Source organism: Enhydra lutris, unplaced genomic scaffold (assembly GCF_002288905.1).
Source record: "Enhydra lutris kenyoni isolate GAN:26980312 unplaced genomic scaffold, ASM228890v2 scaffoldscaffold27, whole genome shotgun sequence".
NCBI lineage: Eukaryota > Metazoa > Chordata > Mammalia > Carnivora > Mustelidae > Enhydra > Enhydra lutris.
The window spans coordinates 12305816-12324367 of NW_019154111.1; the positions used below are offsets into that span (position 1 = coordinate 12305816).

General features: G+C 49.9%; 2 protein-coding genes across 2 annotated transcripts in view; one reads left to right on the top strand and one right to left on the bottom strand.

The window, feature by feature from the left end:
* Positions 1-3098, top strand: part of LOC111152055 (centrosomal protein 41) — a 46734-nt gene extending 43636 nt beyond the window's left edge. Inside the window, exons 9-11 of the mRNA XM_022510337.1 lie at positions 103-217; positions 682-897; positions 1596-3098. Coding sequence (XP_022366045.1) covers positions 103-217; positions 682-897; positions 1596-1744 — 480 coding nt within the window. The 3' untranslated portion in view covers positions 1745-3098. The remainder of the gene's footprint in view (positions 1-102; positions 218-681; positions 898-1595) is intronic.
* Positions 3099-11538: 8440 nt separating this feature from the next.
* Positions 11539-18132, bottom strand: LOC111151863 (carboxypeptidase A1). Its single transcript, XM_022510090.1, has 10 exons — positions 18049-18132; positions 17492-17573; positions 16798-17031; positions 16444-16545; positions 15807-15908; positions 15531-15641; positions 14836-14926; positions 13951-14150; positions 13469-13553; positions 11539-11812 (listed from the first exon to the last, which is right to left on the bottom strand). The coding sequence occupies exons 1-10, from the start codon at positions 18111-18113 to the stop codon at positions 11625-11627; spliced, it is 1260 nt and encodes a 419-aa protein (XP_022365798.1). The 5' UTR covers positions 18114-18132; the 3' UTR covers positions 11539-11624.
* Between the last annotated feature and the right edge of the window lie 420 nt (positions 18133-18552).

Consider the following 18552-nt stretch of genomic DNA (forward strand, 5'->3'; position numbering starts at 1 on the left):
AACGCTCTCTGAACTCAGGAAGGTGACCCTAGACCATTCCTTGTTCCTTGGGGGTTTCTGGGTAGTCTAGTGCGGGCGAACCTTAACTCCTGTGACTCTTAGAAAAATGCCCACGGCAAGGTCATCATTCTGTACGACGATGACGAGAGGCTAGCCAGCCAGGCAGCCACCACCATGTGTGAGCGGGGCTTCGAGAACCTCTTCATGCTTTCCGGAGGTGAGTGGGCTGTACCCTGTTTGGGATTGAAAACACAGATATTTGGACTCACAACCCTTCGACCCCCTCCCCTATCACCCTTTTCCTGTGCATGCTCAGAATTGCGAATTCTAGAAGGAGAGAGAACCACGCTGGCTGCAAAGGGTCAGGAGTTCTGTGAAACTTCTCTTAGCTCCGTCAGCACATGTTTTTAATTCCTGAAATACTGCTGTTGCTACAGGACTCTGGGATAAAAACCTTAATGCTGAAGACTGGAGCAAAAGGATTTCTGGTGGAATTCTCAGAATCCCGCCTAACCATGGACATTTTCTGGTGTAATCTGCTTCATGGAGAAGCAGTTAAGATGTCCCGTCCTTGTGCCGGCTCGGACTGGAAGACCAAAGATGAGGAGACAGGCAGCTGCCTTCCCAGGCCCTCACCTCACTATGTTAACGCTGCTTTTTCTGATGCTCTTTCACACCCAGGTCTAAAAGTCTTAGCTCAGAAATTCCCAGAAGGACTGATTACGGGTTCCCTGCCAGCGTCTTGCCAGCAGGCCCTTCCTCCTGGCTCTGCCCGGAAACGATCGAGCCCCAAAGTGCCACCCCTACCAGCTGAGAATAAATGGAGATTTACCCCAGAAGACTTAAAAAAGATAGAATATTACCTGGAAGAGGAGCAGGGTCCTGCAGACAATCCTAGTAAGATATTTTGACCTTTAGAGATCATGTTTTCCGTAGACCTTTGAGCTTTGCAGCTTTGAACATCACCTCCTCGTACGAAAAGTTTGATCTCTTATATTCAGTCTTAAAATATTTGTAGGGGATGGGGAATGTGCGGGTGCTGTGTGGGGAGGGGTGAGACAAGGGGTGGTGATCCTAGGTTGTGGGAAGAATTAGACATTGCATATAGACAGAGAAAGAGAAAGGGTTTATCAGTCGGATAGCGTACGTATTCCAGGCAGAGCGGAGGGGCTAAGTTGAGGCACTAGGATTCCCTCTCCGATGGGCTTTGTTTCCCTCTGTGGCTTCTGGGCACCTTGAAACCCCATCTAGCCTTCCCTTGAGCACACTACTTTCTCTTCTCTTTCGCCTAATCCTTCCTATACCCATTTCTACCAAGAATGAAGGCCAGGCTAGGCCGGTTGGGGATAACAGAGAGGAAGAGGAAAAAAAAAAAAGCAAAAGCTCTCTGGGCTTCCTTTCCTCCCTGCCCCTTCCCCACCTTCAGGCTGATCTCAAGGACGAAGAGTAGGTTTTAGCCTAAAGTAGACCCTGAATAGGACTTCATTAGCTTAAAAGTGGTTGTACCCTAAGACTTCATTAACTTGAAAGTGTACTTGGCAGATCGTGCCCAGAGTCATTCTTGCAGCTCCGCCCCTGCCTTCTCGCTCCCTCAGGCCGCCTGAGCCAAGCTAACGCCTCCGGAAGAGACTCCAAGGTTCCAGGCACCCGCAGCGGTCAGAGCCTGCCTGCCGGGGTCCCCACCGGCCCCCCGAACCCCCGCTCGCTCAACAGCGGCCACCTGCAAGGCAAGCCCTGGAAGTAAAGACTTTGTCTGTCTTAGTCAAATAAATACTTTTTCTCCTTTTGGAACCCCTGGGCAGTTCCCAAGTTGGTCATTTTCAGAAACTGCTGCACAGGAAAGACCCCCACGTGTAACAGGCCCTCTTCCCTCTGCCCCGGGGCCAGCACTTGCCTGTATCCAGCTTGGAAGGAGTTTTACAAAAACCAGAGGCATGACAGGCTCTAGCGTCCTCCCTGTTGTTTACAGAATATTTAAGTTTCTGAAACTGAGCAGGAAAAAAAAAAAGTCTCGTGTTTTAGGCCCTTTAAAAAAAAAAAAAAAAAAGGCCCAGCTTGTATTGGGTCCTATCCTGCATTGTTTTGTAAATTTTTCAGTCCCATCTGGTATGTTCTTCCCAGGCAGTTCTTTTTCACTCAGTGATCTTGGTTTCATGAAGATTCTCCAGGTGGACTTTGCTGCAGCCATCTCGGGCGGGGGGCGGGGTGGGGTTGTGTGGAAGGTTGGGGGGTGGGTGCTTCTCACCTCTCAGCACCCCTAGCTGTGGGCCCACTGGTCTGTCATGAATTGGGAGGCGACGGGGGACACCTGGAGCATTGCTTGGTTTTCAGGTGTGTTAGAGCCACCCTCACACTCCCTGAGTGTCCCTCCCCGCTGGCTGTTTTCCGGGAACCAGCCCTGTAACGATGCCTTCACACAGGGCATGAGGGCTCCTCACCGGGACGCCCTGTGTGCCGGGCGGTCCTGTGTTGGGGGCCACTGACGCACCCCCACTGCCCACCCCGACCTGACCCTCACTGGCGGTCGGTCTCCCCATTGTACGTTTCCACTCCCCAGCTCGGGTCCGTCCATCTTGGATGGATAGAAATTATGGCCCCTTGAAAACAGCAGCGTCAGTCGGGCGACCTCAGGCAAACAAGGTGCGGACAACTCCATGGTCCTTTGTCAGGGCTGACAGCCCCTTTAAGCCCTAGCTTTAAAATACGGTATTAGTCTAATTGAGTAATTAGTGCAATTTCCTGCTTACTTTTCATTCTCATGACTGAGCTGTGATTAGGAGGTTGTGATTGTAGATTCTGGTTTGGGCCAGAATTTTGAATCAGCATTAATTGAATTGCTAGGTGACTGACATTCATTCCATTTAATTGGAGGAACAAAAGACCTCAGGTAAGGATGAGGGACTCCGAAATCATCAGGCAAAGGGAAAGAGCCTTGTTAATTTTTATGGTCTGTGATTTGTAGCTGTGATAAGGGACCGAGGAATAAATTGTGCACTTTGTCATGGCAACCGGCTTCTGAAAAGCCAACTGAAAATTGTCTGTCCTTAGGTGGTTCCTGCTGCCGGTAAGATTTGCCTTAATGGGACCATTTTCTTGCCACCAAAAAAAAAAAAAAAAAAAAGGAAGGAAAGAAAAAGAAAGAAAAGAAAGAAAGAAAAAAAGTACCACAGTATTTCTGTATTTCTAGCGTTGGGGGCTGTGTTTGTAAGAGAAATAAAGGTAATAAATATCTCAAAGAGACATATGGAAAAATAACTCTCAGATTCAGCCCAGTTCTGTTTTAGTGTGTTTATTCTTCTCTACTTGATTTCCAAAGTGCAACATATTCTGACGCTTTAGAAATCAAACAAACCAGGGACATTGTTCAGATGTCAAGCCGTGCCCAATTTTCCACAAGATTCAAGAATCCTGTATAAAATGCAGCCAACGTACGCATAGCTTTAATGAGGAGCCTGTCATGTTGCCCCATAAATTTATTGCCTGAGAACTTAGTTCAGCCTTTTGCTAATGCCAGAATGCTCTGGCTTTTTATTTTCTTTACGGCATAGATTTTTTAAAATGTAAATTTTTCCACACTCAACTTTCCCCTAGCATGGACAAGATTTTCAGCCATTTATGACACATATACATTTTCAAGGGGGGAAAAAATCTCTCTCTGTAACAAAGTTCTGTTTATGCCATTTTAAAGTTGACTAGTCAGGAGTTTCGATTCCCCATTCAATTCTATTTTGACAGGAATGGTAGTCCTCCTTTGTTCCCACTCTGCATTCCGATCACCAAACACCCCTAGACTATTAGAACCTACTTTGTGTGTGTATATATATATATATATGGAAAGTCACCGTAGCCAGACCTCATAGAATTGCTGTGCATTTAGCTGCGACATCTAGCAGGTTGAATATATTTATGTGTGTTTCTCTGTAGCGCTTTGCCTGTTGATAAGGATTTTAAATCACTGCTCCTCAAAGACCTCTTCTGATTCTGCTCTTTATGTGTTAAGTGTCCACTCGCAGTTTTTTACACGCTCGAGTTACTGCTTCGAATGTTCTACTCTGTTAGTTTCTTCATTGGATTAACTGACATGTATTATTGAAGTGATCGGTGGTACTTTGTGCAATTATGAATGTTGAAGATTAAAGTACATAGTTATTAATTTGTTGTTTGCTATTCATATGCTGAGATCTGCCAACTTCTCTTTTCCTCTCTGTGGAGATGATCTGGGGGGGCTGCAGGACCGAAGTGATTTGAAAACATGCCTCTTTTCATGGCATCTCCCCAGAAGGTACTTATTCTTTGTGTAAAAATCAGGACATCATTCCAACCAGAGCGAGGGACCTTAGCTCTCCAGACAGAAGGCCTGGGTTTCTCCTCATGTTCAGGCAGGGGCTGGTGGTCCCTTAAGCACCTCACAGCAGGACTTTCTTGTCAGTGTTCCAGGGGTTGTTGGGCAGCACTTACCTGGGAACCTGTGACCCCTCCCCACCCCCCCACAGGATGGCACTTGCATTAATGATGTATAAATGCAGTTCCACCTGAGCAGTGCTGATAACCAAAATCTAAATAATAACCCCTGTGCTTTAAAAGGGGTGTGTCTTTAAGGAAGAAAAGAGAAAAGCAAAGAAGCAAGAAAAGGAGGGAGGGGCTATGGCAAGGGTGGAGGGCTGTGGGGGGTAGGGTGGGGGAGCTACATTACTCACCCAAAAATGAAAAGCATATCTTGGGCTGTAATAATGCCAGGGTTAATCGACTGGAAGGTATAGAACGATGCAAATGGCCTCAGAGTAATTTTATTTTTTGCCTTTAGTAGAACACCAAAATCAGCGCAGTAATGTCGGACTTGTTATAAATCAGAATTACAAGAGAACAAATAGTAGTGTTCATTAGTTGCTGAGGGACTTTTTTTTTTTTCCTGTGGAGCTATCGAGATTATACAAAAATTCTTAAGACTCCAGGCCACTCACCGAGAAAACAGGACAAAACAAAAACCTTCTTTTCCCCAATTCCCTGGTGGAATATCAGTGAAATCAGAGTCCTCAGCTAGGAAGAAAGATGTAGGTAATTTTTCTTGTGCTGGTTTCGGGTTCTGTCATGTCACATATTGGTTATAGATTCAGTCTTTATGTTATCCGACATTTTGGCAGGGGTGGGGTTGTCATTAATTTCTGTCCAGCGGGATTTACATCCCCGACTGCCTTCTTCCCCCAACCTGATGATTATCGCCAAGAACCTTCCTTTCCCCAGTTGCAGCCCATGGTCATTGTCTTTCTTGGTCATTTAGAGTCATCATAATTCTTTCAAAGGCATGATTCCTATAATACTTTTCTTTTCTTTTCTTTTTTACAAGAAGCATCAGAAACATACATTATAATTCATCAGTTTAATTATGTGGGCATAATGATATGCTTATATGCAGTTCAATTAATTTTTTGACTAACAAATATATTTTTTTCCTATAAAAACAGGAAATAAGATGCACTGTGCTCCCAGAGTGTTCAGAGTACGTTTGGGGTAGCAATACTTTCCCAAAACGGTAGAAATTATTGACACTGTTGTCGCCGTGTCCTTCCGCTGATCCGTAGGTCCGTTATGGCGTGGAAAATGTAAGGATGGAAATTTGTCAGCACTGAATTCTGACAAAACAGGATTCAGTGCGTGATTTTATACGTGTTTACAAAAGTCCATTTGTCACGCCGCGATCCGCGATCCCCTGGTGGTCTCACTCTCTGATGCCCATCCTCCTTTGTTCTGAGCGCAGAAGCAAATGCTCTTCACCTGTGTAACATCTCGAGGCATCTGGTAAGATGCGTGGCAAACAGAGGCCACTTATTAAATGCTCCTGACTGATGGACTGCCTTTTTTAAAGGATGCAAATACGTCTTCCAGTAGACATTACTTTGACTATAAGCTCCCAGAGGGCGAAAATCACCAGCGATGGGACAGTGATCTTTAGGAAGCGTGCGTGAATAAACGCATCGAAGCTGTCAGGACTGCGGTCTGGGGTGGGGTGCCCATTATGGGGGCCACTGGGAGCCGGCCTGCCGTTTTGGAGACCCTGGCAAGCTCGTTATCTTTTGTCCCTGTGTACATCCTGCTTTTGTAGGAGAGGCATTCACAAGCCTGAGATTTTTAGATTACCCATTGCAGGGGGCACTCTGGGAGCTGTTAGGGCTGTTACTATTAACCCAGCTATGTGCAGTCCCCCGGGCCCGTTTTCATGGTCCCCTCAGGCTCTCAGTAGCCTTTGGAATTCATCAAACACAGGTGGTACACTGTCCCCATCCGAGAGTGGGTTCTTTTTCTCCCTTGTTTCAAATCTCAAAACTCTCCAGATAATGATCCTAGCAAACATGCTTAACTGTGTGTTAGGCCGTGTTTCTAGACTCTTCCAGGTGTGTTTTGGTTCAGTTCTCACAACGTTCCCATGAGAGGGGCACCCCATTTTTCAGGTGAGGGGACTGAGGAGTCAGTGGAAATTAACCAACTCGTCTCGAGCCCCTAGCCCCTGAGCTAAAGATGGAGAAGCCTGGAGACGACCTGAGAACCGTGGTTTCTGAGCAAGTTCATCCTGACCGCTCCGCTCTGTCTACCCACATCAGCTAGGCACTGCGCTCTCCCTCGGTAACAACCCGATTCACCAACGTGAATGCAACTTGCCCTCAGGTATCAGCCTCCATTCCCTCCTCGTCCCCGGCAATCCCACCAAAAGCTCGTCCTCTTCGGCCTGCACAAAAGGCAACAGGAATTCAGAGACCGCACATCTGCTCCCGGGAGTATGTATTTCCACAGATCCACTGTCTGTCTGGCTCCCACCGCCTGTCCTGAGAGCAGGGGCGCCAGGCTTTCTGGAATCCATTCTGTGTCCGAATGAACACGAATGAGGTCTCACTTAAAAAACGGGAGTTACGGGCGCCTGGGTGGCTCAGTGGGTTAAAGCCGCTGCCTTCGGCTCAGGTCATGATCCCAGGATCCTGGGATCGAGCCCCGCATCGGGCTCTCTGCTCAGCAGGGAGCCTGCTTCCCTTCCTCTCTCTCTCTGCCTGCCTCTCTGCCTACTTGTGATCTCTGTCTGTCAAATAAATAAATAAAATCTTTAAAAAAAAAAAAAAAAACGGGAGTTACAAACTTCTAACCTGTCAGAAAAGAAGGAGGCTGTTTTCGTAAATTGAACTATTCATTTAATAAACCACATTGATATGATTTGTGTCCAATCGTTCCTTTCCTTTGGGGTGAGGTCTCTGATTTAGACTGAGACGTAAATTGCGGGAATTGGCTCCTGTCCACGGGCCTGGGTCTCGTGGGAGGAAAGCGGCGGCAAACCTCTGCCTCCCTCCATGTCCACAGAGCATTTGCTCCACTGCAGTCTCCCCAAAATGTAGCAGAATGCCCGCCCTGTGGTAGAGCAGGAGACTTCTCATTTTCTTCTTTGCGTTTGGCCATAAACGTTTGGCAGTCTCTGTCTCTGCGGTTGTTAGGCGATTAACTCAACTCACAATTCGAGTTGCCAAATTAATGCAGATCCTGAAAGTTTTGGGGAAGATTCATTACCCTGTGACAGTTTTTCAATTTGATGGGTCCTCTGTGCCTCTCTCTCCGAGTCCTTCCTTCATGTGGCTGATTTGAATGTGATGGTTGGTCAGATCAGTTTCCTGGGAGTAGCACCTGGGGCTGACGATGTTTGCAGAATGATGTTTCTGTCCTTGGAGTCCTTAGGACAAGAGCCCTTCTGCACCCTCAAACCCACCTGGCCCCACTTGCCCTTGCAGAACCCTCGCTGAGATGATGAGTAGCACTGCACTGGATGAGGGACCAGTGAGGTCATATCTGGATTGTAGTCAATGACATTTCAATTTGAACTTCAAGCCAAAACCGGAAAGCTACACGTGCATATCTGAGTGTCCCTTCAAGAGGCCACCTGAAGGATTCTTGTGGACCACCAAGGGCCCACAGGCCACATGGAGAACCATCTAGAATGGTGTTAGAAAAAAGCCGAATGTGTTCATTTAAAAATAAAGACTTTTGGAAGGCCCTGGAAAATAGGCATTAGCGTAATCAGTTCCCCAGATTGCTGCAGGAACCAAATGCGAGCAGAAAGGGCTCTTGGGGGATTTCATCAGAGCTACAGCGGACTGCTCAGGGAACAGCTCCCAGCTGGGAGCAGGGGAAACCCCTTCCCTGGGTAGAAACACTGCTGCTTCCAGATCTATCTGGAGTATACATTTTTCTGAAGGTAAGATTCATCGTTCTAGGCAAGGTAGAGAAATAGGACACCAGAGCAGAAGAGATGAGTTGAGGCAAATTATAAAAAAGAACCTGGGCACAAATTAAGATTTGGCCATGAAATGTTGGATGTTAATATTAAGTTGCTTCTGGATAATTTTACCCACAGGGTATTTGGTATGTTTGAAATAGTTGTGTTTTTTTCCTGATTCTAAAGGTTATTGCAAGAAATTCAGAAAAGAGGAAAACCACCACCACCACCACCACTACCCAGGGTGACCTCGATTATCACTGGAGAATATATCCTTCCCGGCATAGTGTGTCTTCGTGTGCATGTGTATGTGTGTTTCAGACAAAAATGAGATTCATACTCAACATACTATTTTGTAACCAACTTCTTATTTTTTTAAGCAACTGTATGGAAGTACAAATCCCATACTCTAAAAGCCATGCATTTTTAAAGGTACAGTTCGATGACCCTCAGCAAATTTACAGAGCTGTGCAACCATTACCACAATCCTATTTCAGAACATTTTCAGTGCGTGGCTGGCTTCATTTCACTCAGTATTTTGTGACCCATTTCCTCATGTCAACACGGTCTGCAGTGGCCTCACACTACTCTATTGTTCAAATACGTCAAAATGGGCCTCTACACTGGTGCCCAAATGGCTTCTTTTCCTTTTTATTTAATTTTGCATTATTGTAGCCTTTACATACATATCTTTGAACTTGTCTGAATATTTTTATAAAATAAATTTCTGCAAGTGGACTTTCTGGGTCAAAGCAACAATACATTTGAAATTTTGATTTATTTTGTGTCCCCCCCCTCCCCTCCCCCCGGGAAGGTGGCATCAATCTATCCTCACACCAGTAGTACATGACAGGTCTTATTTCTTCATACCCTTGATAACACTGAGTTGTCAGTCTTTTTTTTCTTTGTCAATCTGATGGGAGAAAAATGATTCCTTTGCTTTCCTTTAATGTACAAAAAAATCACTCAGAGGAATGCTATCTCTCATACGTTTATTGACTTTTTCTGTTTCTTCTTTTGGGAATTGATTATTTATCTTTCAAAATGGTAGTCCTTTTTATTTAACCCCTTTTACTTATAAGAACTCTTTTTTCCTCAAGGTTTTTAATACTTTTTCATATATGCTGCACTGTTTTCTAAAATTATCATTTCCCTTTACGCTTTATGTTTTTAGTTCTAAAATAAAATTTTTGCCCCCAGATTTGTAAAAATATGTATCTGCAAATAAAAATATAAGCCTCTTCCTACCCTTGGAAATAAAAAAAAAAAAAAGAACAAACCATAGTACTAACAAGTTCCATGTCTCCATTTAACAAATATTTATTAAGTGCCTACTGTGTGCCATGTATTTGGCCTACCGGTGAGGATTACGTGTTAAAAAAAAAAACAACGCAGTCTCTGCCCTCATGGAATTTTCCTTCTGGGGTCTGTTCCTTATCTTGTCAGGTGTCTTAAGACTAACTTGCTCAGAGCCTCACTTTTTAAACTACCATTCGGGGAATTCAAAATACCTCCCCAGCCTCCACTATACAGATTGTAAAATTCGTGAGTTCATTTGTAAGCAAAAGGAGAGAACATTGGCTCAACAAATATTTATTGGGCATCTAGATATCAACTACTGTTGGTGGTTTTGGACATTGAATGCCGAACAAAGTGGTGCCCACTATCAGGAAGCATGATTATTTTAAATTAAGCAATTCTATCCTTGAAGCCTAAGTAATCCAATTTTGTCAGATAAAGTGTCCTTGCTAAAATTAATATTTGTTTGCTTATCTCTTCTTATCTTTTGCCATCTTAAGCAAAAAATAAGATCAGCTTATTTGACTTGCCCAAACTGAGCCCTTAAAATAGATTTCAGCCTATCTACATAGATTAAATGGAAGTATTTCCCAAAAGATAACTTGAAGGAAGTGTTATAAAATCTTTAGGTCATTTTTCTGTAAAGACTGAAATACTGGGCTACCTGGGTGGCTCAGTAGGTTAAACGGCTACCTTCGGCTCAGGTCATGATTTCTAGAGTCCTGGAATTGAGCCCCGCATTGGGCTCTGTGATCAGTCTGCTTCTCCCTCTTCCTCTGCCCTTACCCCCAGCTCGCCCTCGTGCACTCTCTCTCAAATAAATGAAATCTTAAAAGAAAAAAGAAAAAAAAAAAAAAAGACTGAAACACCATTTTACCTTGCCTCATAAACCTACATATATATAAGTTTGTATATACTACATGTATAGTCTTCCTCACACTTTTTGTTTTCTGGAATGTTTGGTAGCAAAACAAAAGTAGGGCATTTGAGCTGTGGAAAAGATAAGCCTCTTAAGTCCTTAGAGCTGGATGCCATGTGACACCCCACCGGGCTCACACAGGGGAAGGCTGCCGTCTTGACCTGTCAGCTTCACTCTTGGGGAGCTACCAACCCACCCTCACCCCTTTCCCAGTGACTACTGTAGAGTAACCCCCTGCTCCACATTGGCATCTGAAGAAATTGGGAAGAAACACCAGGTAGATTCTTGCTTTGAAGTAAGTTGAGATGCCCAGTGTCTTGTGGTGCTAGCGCTCAGCGCCGTACCACAGCCATCAGAACCAACAAGCCAAAGGAGGGAAATCAGCAAGTTTTAGGAGCTAAGGAGAGTATCAAAGGGAGAGTCTTATATTTGAAGAATTGTGCAGATGATAAGGAAGCGGTAATGGGTAAAACAGGAAGGGAAATGGAAGCATGCCAGAAAGGATGTGGCATATGAAAAATAAGGCTACTTCTGTCCCTAAAAGCAAAGTCTTCGTGACGTACTACAACTAATAAAATGTTCTGGGATTGCTGTTTGTTCTTTATCTTCAGTAAATTTTTCATCGAACCCAGTTGTTTTCTTCTGACTTAATTAAGTTTGCTCTGCCTGGCGGCGACGTGTCTTTGAAAGAGCAGTGGCCCCCACGATTATTCTAGTCCGTCTCCCGAGTTATTGCTTCTGTAGATAAATGGACCCAACTAGCTTTACTATTGTGCAGACGGAATTCCTCACCCCTGCAGGGTGCCCAGCATTTGGTTAGCAGCTGTGGCTGCACTGGCCCCCGAGGTAGGAACCAGTCGCCGCCCTGATGAGTGGAGCGCAGGGTGGTCTAATTAAAACAGATGCCACTTGGATCCAACTTCAGAGGACCTTGGAATGTAGGGGAGTTTGGGGGTCATCTAGCCCAACCACCCACACATTCCCCTCCAGGCCTGCGGGAACTAAGCCCCTTCTGCCCTAGCTTGCAAAAGCAGACACGCCGAGGACACTCCTCCGCGCCAGCCCCCAGATTCTGTTCCGTGGACAATCAAACTTTATTTGTTGCTGGGGGCAGGGGGCAGGCAGGGAGGAGGAAGAGGAAGGTGCCGAAGGGTCAGTTCAGTAGGGGTGCTGCAGGGTGTGTTCCATGATGGTCCGGAGCGCCAGCCACGTCTCCTGGGCTGTGGGGACGATCTGGGAGGCCGGCAGCAGGAAGCCGTAGCGCCCCGTGTCCCGGAGCTCGAAGGTGAAGGAGTACTTGATGCCCTGGCTGTAGGTCCAGTCAATGGTGCTTCCACTGGCTTGGTCTGGGGCGGGAGCAGATGCCAGAGAGCAAAGTTCGATCACTTTTGACACATTAATATGGGCCGGGCCCACTGGTCCAAAGCCCAGAACCTCGCGCAGGGTTCATCGGAGTTAACGTCTGCTGGGGCCTGCAATTGACCAAGCTGCCTGGCTTCCTCCCAGAAGCTTCCCCGACGGCTCTCAGCTCAAGAGGCCCAGAGAGAGGGACCAGCAGAGGTTCTCCTATCATAGGGGGTTGCAAGAAAGTTCTCAAAATTGCAAAAGCCCCACTGTATACCACCCCCTCCAAAAGCTGCTTTGGTCAAACCTCCAAATATACCAGAGTTACCCACTTGGGCAACCAGGATTTGTCCCCTGGGGCTCTGGTCTGCAGGAGAAAGTGCAAAGGGCCAGAGGCAAAGTGAAAGCCCCCTGACGGGCTTTTTGCAAGAAACTTGGCCCAGATTTGCAGTGAACAGTGGGCAATGAAGCTGTTTCGAATCGGGCCGGGGTGTGGGAGGCAGCTGCATATCAGAATGTAAGTTGACAACACTGAAGGAAGCCAAAAGACTTAGATGCAGTTTGCAACCGCTTCCAAACAGGGCCTGGAATCCAAAAGTAAGGCCAGCCTGAGTGAAGACTGGAGCCCACTCACGGGCTAACACCTGGCACCCTGAGCAGAAGGTATGTGAGGGGTGTGTGCAGCCCTCTCATCTCTGTCCTGTCCCCTGCCTCTTGTCAGCCAGCAAACCTATTGCATTCCTCAGGGCCCTAAGGGATCTGGCCCCACCACCCCCGTCCTCTATGACTCTGAGCCCTCTCACCCCACTGCCATCACATGGGGCTCCATGTTGTTCCCACTATTTCCCCAACATGCCAGTCCAGATCACAGGGCCTTTGTTCTAGAAGATTCCTCTGCCCAGAAATCTCTTCCCCAGATAGCCTCTTGGCTCCCTTCCTCATTTTCCTTCAACACTTGCCCAGTTATTACTAAATGAGACCTATTCTTCCACCCACCTCCCCAACTTCCATGCCCGGTATCCCTGATTCCCCTTACCCTGTTCTAGTTTATCTTTTTGTCCCTAACTTTCGCCACCTAACATACTGTATCATTTACTTCTTCACGTTTATCGTCACTCTCCTCCATTAGAATGTATAGTTCCTGAACTTCGCTTTTTCCCAACTGTTTCCCAAGCACAGAAAACAAGGTATAGTAGGTGCTCAATAAAATTTGCTGACGTTATTCCATTTTGATGTAGCAGTGCTCCTCCCAGGGGCATTGCAAGTACAAGTAAGCTGGGGTTAGATAAGATATAAGATATCTTCTTTAAACTGAGAGGCATCGGAGGAGGGGTATGTTTTAAGCTGAATTTCTTGGTGATACAGAAATGCCAGCAGAACCCTCCACCTCCTCCATAAAGCTGGACTTAACCTAAAACAAGGGGACAAAGGTGCTCAAAGGAGCTGATATGCTTGTCTGAAGGTATCAAAGAAGGCAGAGTTCCTGTCAGAAAAGGGCCCTGCCGCCCACCGAGGCACGGCCAAGAACTGTTCTCCTGGCCCATGCTCCCAGATCTAGGCACTCCTGGGCACCTCCTCCAGGAGGGACAGGAACTCAGGCAGGAAACACCAGCTAAGCTGGCACCTGGTGTCACCCCAGAGACCATGCACCCACTTACAAATTGCTTTGATGATGCTGCCATACTTGAACTTGGTCCCATATAGAGAGGCGAGGGCTTTCACAGCAGACTTGGCCAGCTGATCCTGGAGAAAATGCCGAGCAATACTGGCTGTTACGGCCAGCAACAACAGGCCAGAACAGCAGGCCCGGGTAGCCCAACTTTCAGCTGGGAAGCAGCCCAGCAGAGCGCAGGATTTCGGCAGCCCCATGGCCCTCTAACCCCAGGGGATGTCTGGCTGGCACTTCAGTCTCTGCCCTTTGGTCACACTGCAGCTCCAGACTGAACTTGTGGTACCAGCTCCAAGTCTAGCCCTACCCCCTGCTCGGTCATGTGACTGGAGTGACTCAACCCCTCTGTGCCTCAGTTTCCCTGGCAGAAAATGAGGCTAGTCTGCCTTGCAGGTCTTCCTAAGCCATCAGGGCTCCATGGGAGAAAGGGGTGCTTAGGCACCGGAGGGCAAGTGGGGGATGGGCACACACCAGCTCATCCCGGTCGGGGGCTGCCTCTGCTTTGTAGCCATAGGGATACAGGAGGAGCTGGGAGTAACTGTGGATGGAGATGAAGGCCTTGATGTTGCCGTGGTTCCTCACAAAGTCCACTATGGACTTGACCTCCACTTCGGAATTGGCAAACTTGCCATGGTAAGTCTCCGAGCATGGGTTGCTGCTGGCTCCAGCCACTGTGGGAGAGGAAGGGGGTTAGCTAGCATTCCTTACGGCCAAGCAGTGTGGCGTCCACCCACACTCTGGGATTAAGGACAGACCAAAGGCCGTTTGTAACCTGGGGGCCCTCCCTCCCTCCCCAGCCAGGCATAGGTAACACGGGCAGAACCTCCTTCCCCAGGAGGGTCTCAAGCAAGACCCATTCTTTTTCTTTTTTTTTTTTTTTTTTTCCTTAAGATCTTATTTATTTGACAGAGAGAGAGCAAGTATAAGCAGGGGGAGCCGCAGAGGGAGAGGGAGAAGCAGGCTCTCCGCTGAGCATGGAGCCCGACATGACTGGCACCGGGCTCAATCCTAGGACCCCAGGATCATGACTTGAGCCAAAGACAGATGCCTAACTAACTGAGCCACCCAGGCGCCCCAAGACCCATTCTTGTAGTGAAGGGACCACAGAGAGAAGGAGTTAGTCACCCTAGAAAACCCCTACATGGGTTTCAGGTCTTAATTCCATTGAGGGCAGATTTGTTTCTAGAAACAAGGCACAAGAAAATCTCATTGAGCCTCAGAGGAGACCCTGATATTCCCCGCCTCAACTCCGCCCTTGCTTCTGGGGCAGGAAAGAGGTGGGGGAAACAGGACACAGGAGGGTAAGGAGCCGCTCTGGGTTTCTCATCCCTGCTTCCAAATCCCATGGGGCCTTACTCCCAAAGCCAGCATCCCAGTTCCGGTTGGGGTCCACTCCAACACAGGAGGAGCCCGCCGTGCGGGACCGAGTCTTGCGCCACATGCGATTCTGGGGAAGGAATCAGACACTTGTCTGTCATCGTCTATAGCACAGGTGTGGACACAGCATGTGTCAGAAACCCCTTTCAATGGCTTGTCAGGAAGGTCTGCAAAGGAGGCTCTTGGTGGAAAGAGGACAGTGGCTACAGTAGATGGCATTTGGCCAGAGGGTTCTACCTGTGGGAAGGAAGGCACCAGGCGCACCCCCTGCCCCATCCCCACTGGATTGGTAGCGTGATATACCCGCCATAAAATAACATGAAGCTAGGAAATAAGGTCCAGGGCAGTGGGTCTCCCCCGGGGACAATACCAGGACATTTGGCAAAGTCTGAAGACATTTATGGCTCTCTCAATGGAGGGGTTGCTCCTAGTCTTTCCTGAGTATTAGGTCGGATTGTTGCTAAACACTTTGCATGCTCAGGACAGCCCCCCACACAAAGAATTTTCTGCCCCAAATGTCCAGAATGCCAAGGATGAGAGCCCTGGTCTGGGAGGACAAGTCTATCTGCCCCTCCCTCGACTGCTGGGGGTTGAGAATAGGGGTGAGTAGTTCATGGGGCTCAGAGGCCAGAGGCCCACCCTGTTGCCCCCCAAGAATGGGACAAGGCCTGTACCTTGCTGTAGGTGAAGACAAAACCATCAGGGTTGGTGACAATCTCCAGGAGGATATCCATGGAGTCAAGAATGGCGGTGAGAGTGGAGTCCTGGCCATAGTCCTGTGTGATCTGGTGGGGAGTTTGGGGACAGACAGGCGGGGTGGGTCAGGCCAACTGTCCACCATGCGGAGGCAGTGAACACCTGCTCCATCTGCCTCACTGCTGCCGGGTGAGCCGGGGAGGCCAGGGCTCACCCCCACCAGGCCAGGGCCCCACTCAGTGCCCGAGGCTCACCTTCTTTGCAAACCAGACCCCGCTGGCCTGGGTGACCCACTCCCGGGAATGGATGCCTGTGTCAATCCAGATGGCAGGACGGTTTTCTCCCCCAGTGCTGAACTGGACAAGAAGAACAGAGAGATGCAGCTAGGGTTCTGTCTTGGCTCCTTGAAGGGGAGCAAACCCCGGTCCGGAGGCCCTCTGCTCCCCGGGTATGTCAGGTGGAGGCTCCGTGTGTGGGGCCGTCACTCAGGTGAGGTGTGTGGCTGGGGGTGGGGGTGTCAGGACAGGAATCCAGCAGGATGTGGCCTCCAGCCTTCATACCAGCCTTGGGGCGAATAGCCCTCAGCCAGCACTCTGGGCCCTGCCCTCTTCTGCTGCCCAGACACAGTCCTCTGTGGGGTATCCCGAGCAAAATGTTTTCTCTGGACTCCCCTGACTCTGGGTTACATCCCGGAATGTGACACTTGATTGAAAATACGTGGGTCCCTGAAAAATTTAAGAACCGAGTGCGCACAAGTGTGCCTACAGCTAGACCAGCATAGAAATTCCGTCCTTCCCCAATGTCCACGCAGGGCGCTCACGTCACGGTGCGCTCTCTGGGGGCGCGGCTCACCACACGGTGGCTGCTGGTTCTCAAGCAGGTGCCTGTTACCTTCAGCACGTAGATGGGACGCCCTTCGTAGCTGTTGCCAATCTGGAGCTTGCTGACCAGCTGCGGGTGCTCGGCCACCAGCATATCCATGAAGCCGTAGATCTGAGAGGGGAGAGAAGGGGAGGCCAGCTGGAGCGGCTGCCAGGCACCTGGCTGCCTCCCAGACGGAGCAGCCCCATTAGCCCGCCAGCTGCAAGCCCGGCCATCCTGGCGACCCACCACCCCGGGCCCCCCACCCCCCCTACCAGGGCCGCCTGGAGACCCAGCAGGTGCCACGCCCACCCAGGTGGGCCATGTTCTGCCAGCCTGAAGCAGAGCTCGGTGCTTGTGCTGAGTGACCCAGGGCTCCCTCACCTCCTCCAGGGTATGGTAGGTGGCATAGTTGAAGGTGTCCGAGGAGCGGGCCCGGGCCTGGAAGGCGAACATCTGCTCCTGCTCCTCGTCCAGCAGGGCCTGCACGTCCTCAATCATGGTCGTGTACCCGATGCCGTGGGCCTCCAGGAAGATTTTGACGGCCTGGATGCTGCGGAAGGGCACTCGGACGTCGATGGGGGAGCCAGGCTGGGCAGGGCCCCGCCAGAAGTCCAGCTGGGGGGGACAAGAGCGGGCATGGTCACGGCGAGCTGGGGAGGGGTCCGCCCGGGAGGGGAGGTTGGGCCAGAACGTCCCCTCTGACTGTGGCTGCGGCATGGCTGTTAAGGGCAGGGGACGAAAGGGGAAACGGCGGGCATCAGACCGAGTCCACTGCGGTCAGGGAGATGGCCCGGGAAGCACGGTGGAGGGGCTTCCAGACCGCAAGACAGAGAGAAGGGCCGGAAAGGAGGCCCCCACTTTGTTCAGATCCTCGAACACAGCGAGACTCTGGAATGGGGGGAGGTGGGGGCTGAGTCATTTCCTAACAGGGATCCATCCCATGGGTCTTTTCTGGGTGGTGAGGAGAGAGGGCCCAGGACCCGGGGGGCCCCAGGGGAAGGTGGCATCCTGGGGTGGATCGGCTGGCCCGAGAGGAACCAGGGGGCCTCGGGGGGACCCCCCCCCTCCTTCTGACCTGCAGGTGTTCCAGGTCCTCCAGCTCCTTCACCTTCTCTACCTGGGCTGCATCGTCAGTGGAGAGTCGGAGCACCTGGTGCCTGGGCAGAGTGGGAGGGGAGATGAAGGGCCTGAGCCACTGGGATGGGCCATTCACCCTCCCCAGGTGGGAGGCAAGGGGCGTGGAGCAGCCTGGAATTCCCAGGCTGGGCCCCGATCCTCTGGCTGAGCAGGAGAAAGCATGAGGGGTCTTAGCAATGCAAGGCCTAGGCTCCTTGGAACCTTCTGGACACAGCTGCTATCCTCATCCCAGTTTAAACTCTATTTTTCTCTCCAAAGCCAGCCAGGCTTCCTCCCACCTCCTCTCCTAAAAACTCCTTCAAGCTCGGATTTCTCCGTGAGGGCCCGGGCCCCTTCTCAGCCCAGGCCCCTGGTCAGCCTGCCTCCCGGGGTGTACAAGTCTGTGCCTCTCTGGAGTCTTCCCACAAGTCAGCCCATCTGTCGCCTCCAGATGCTGACCCGGGGCCGAGTCCTCCCTTCTCCTGCGTGAGCACCCCCTTCTCGCCATCCTCTTACCCCGAAAAGTCCTCTTTGCCAAGAACAGCCCCTAGCAACACACTCAAAACCAGAAGCCCCCTCATGCTGCAGCCAACTGGGAACATCAACTGAGGCTGAGAGAAGGACCTGGGGCCTTTTAAACTCTCCCGGGTCAGATGTCTTCTGGCCATGCCCAAGGCTAGTCCTCCCACTTGCACCTGGGCTGGGTCCCACGGTGGGGGGAGGACGGGAGTCCTGAGCTCTGACACCTTATCACCCTCCCTGATAAAGTGGCAGGGAACTGGGCAGCTGGGGAGATAAGCTAGGCCTCAAGCCCTTGGCTGTGAAGTGCCCACCTGGGCCTGAGGGTCAGCTGAGGCCTGAGGCTTCCCAGCTGGGCCCTGGCTTGCCCATTGCCCCAGGTCTGCACCTCAGGCCCTGCACCTGGGCCTCAGTCCTGTTTGCCGACCGGGCAGTGGAGAAGGAGCCAGGATTCCACAGCGGCCACACCAGCTGGAGCCTCACAGGAGGTATCCCCTTCCC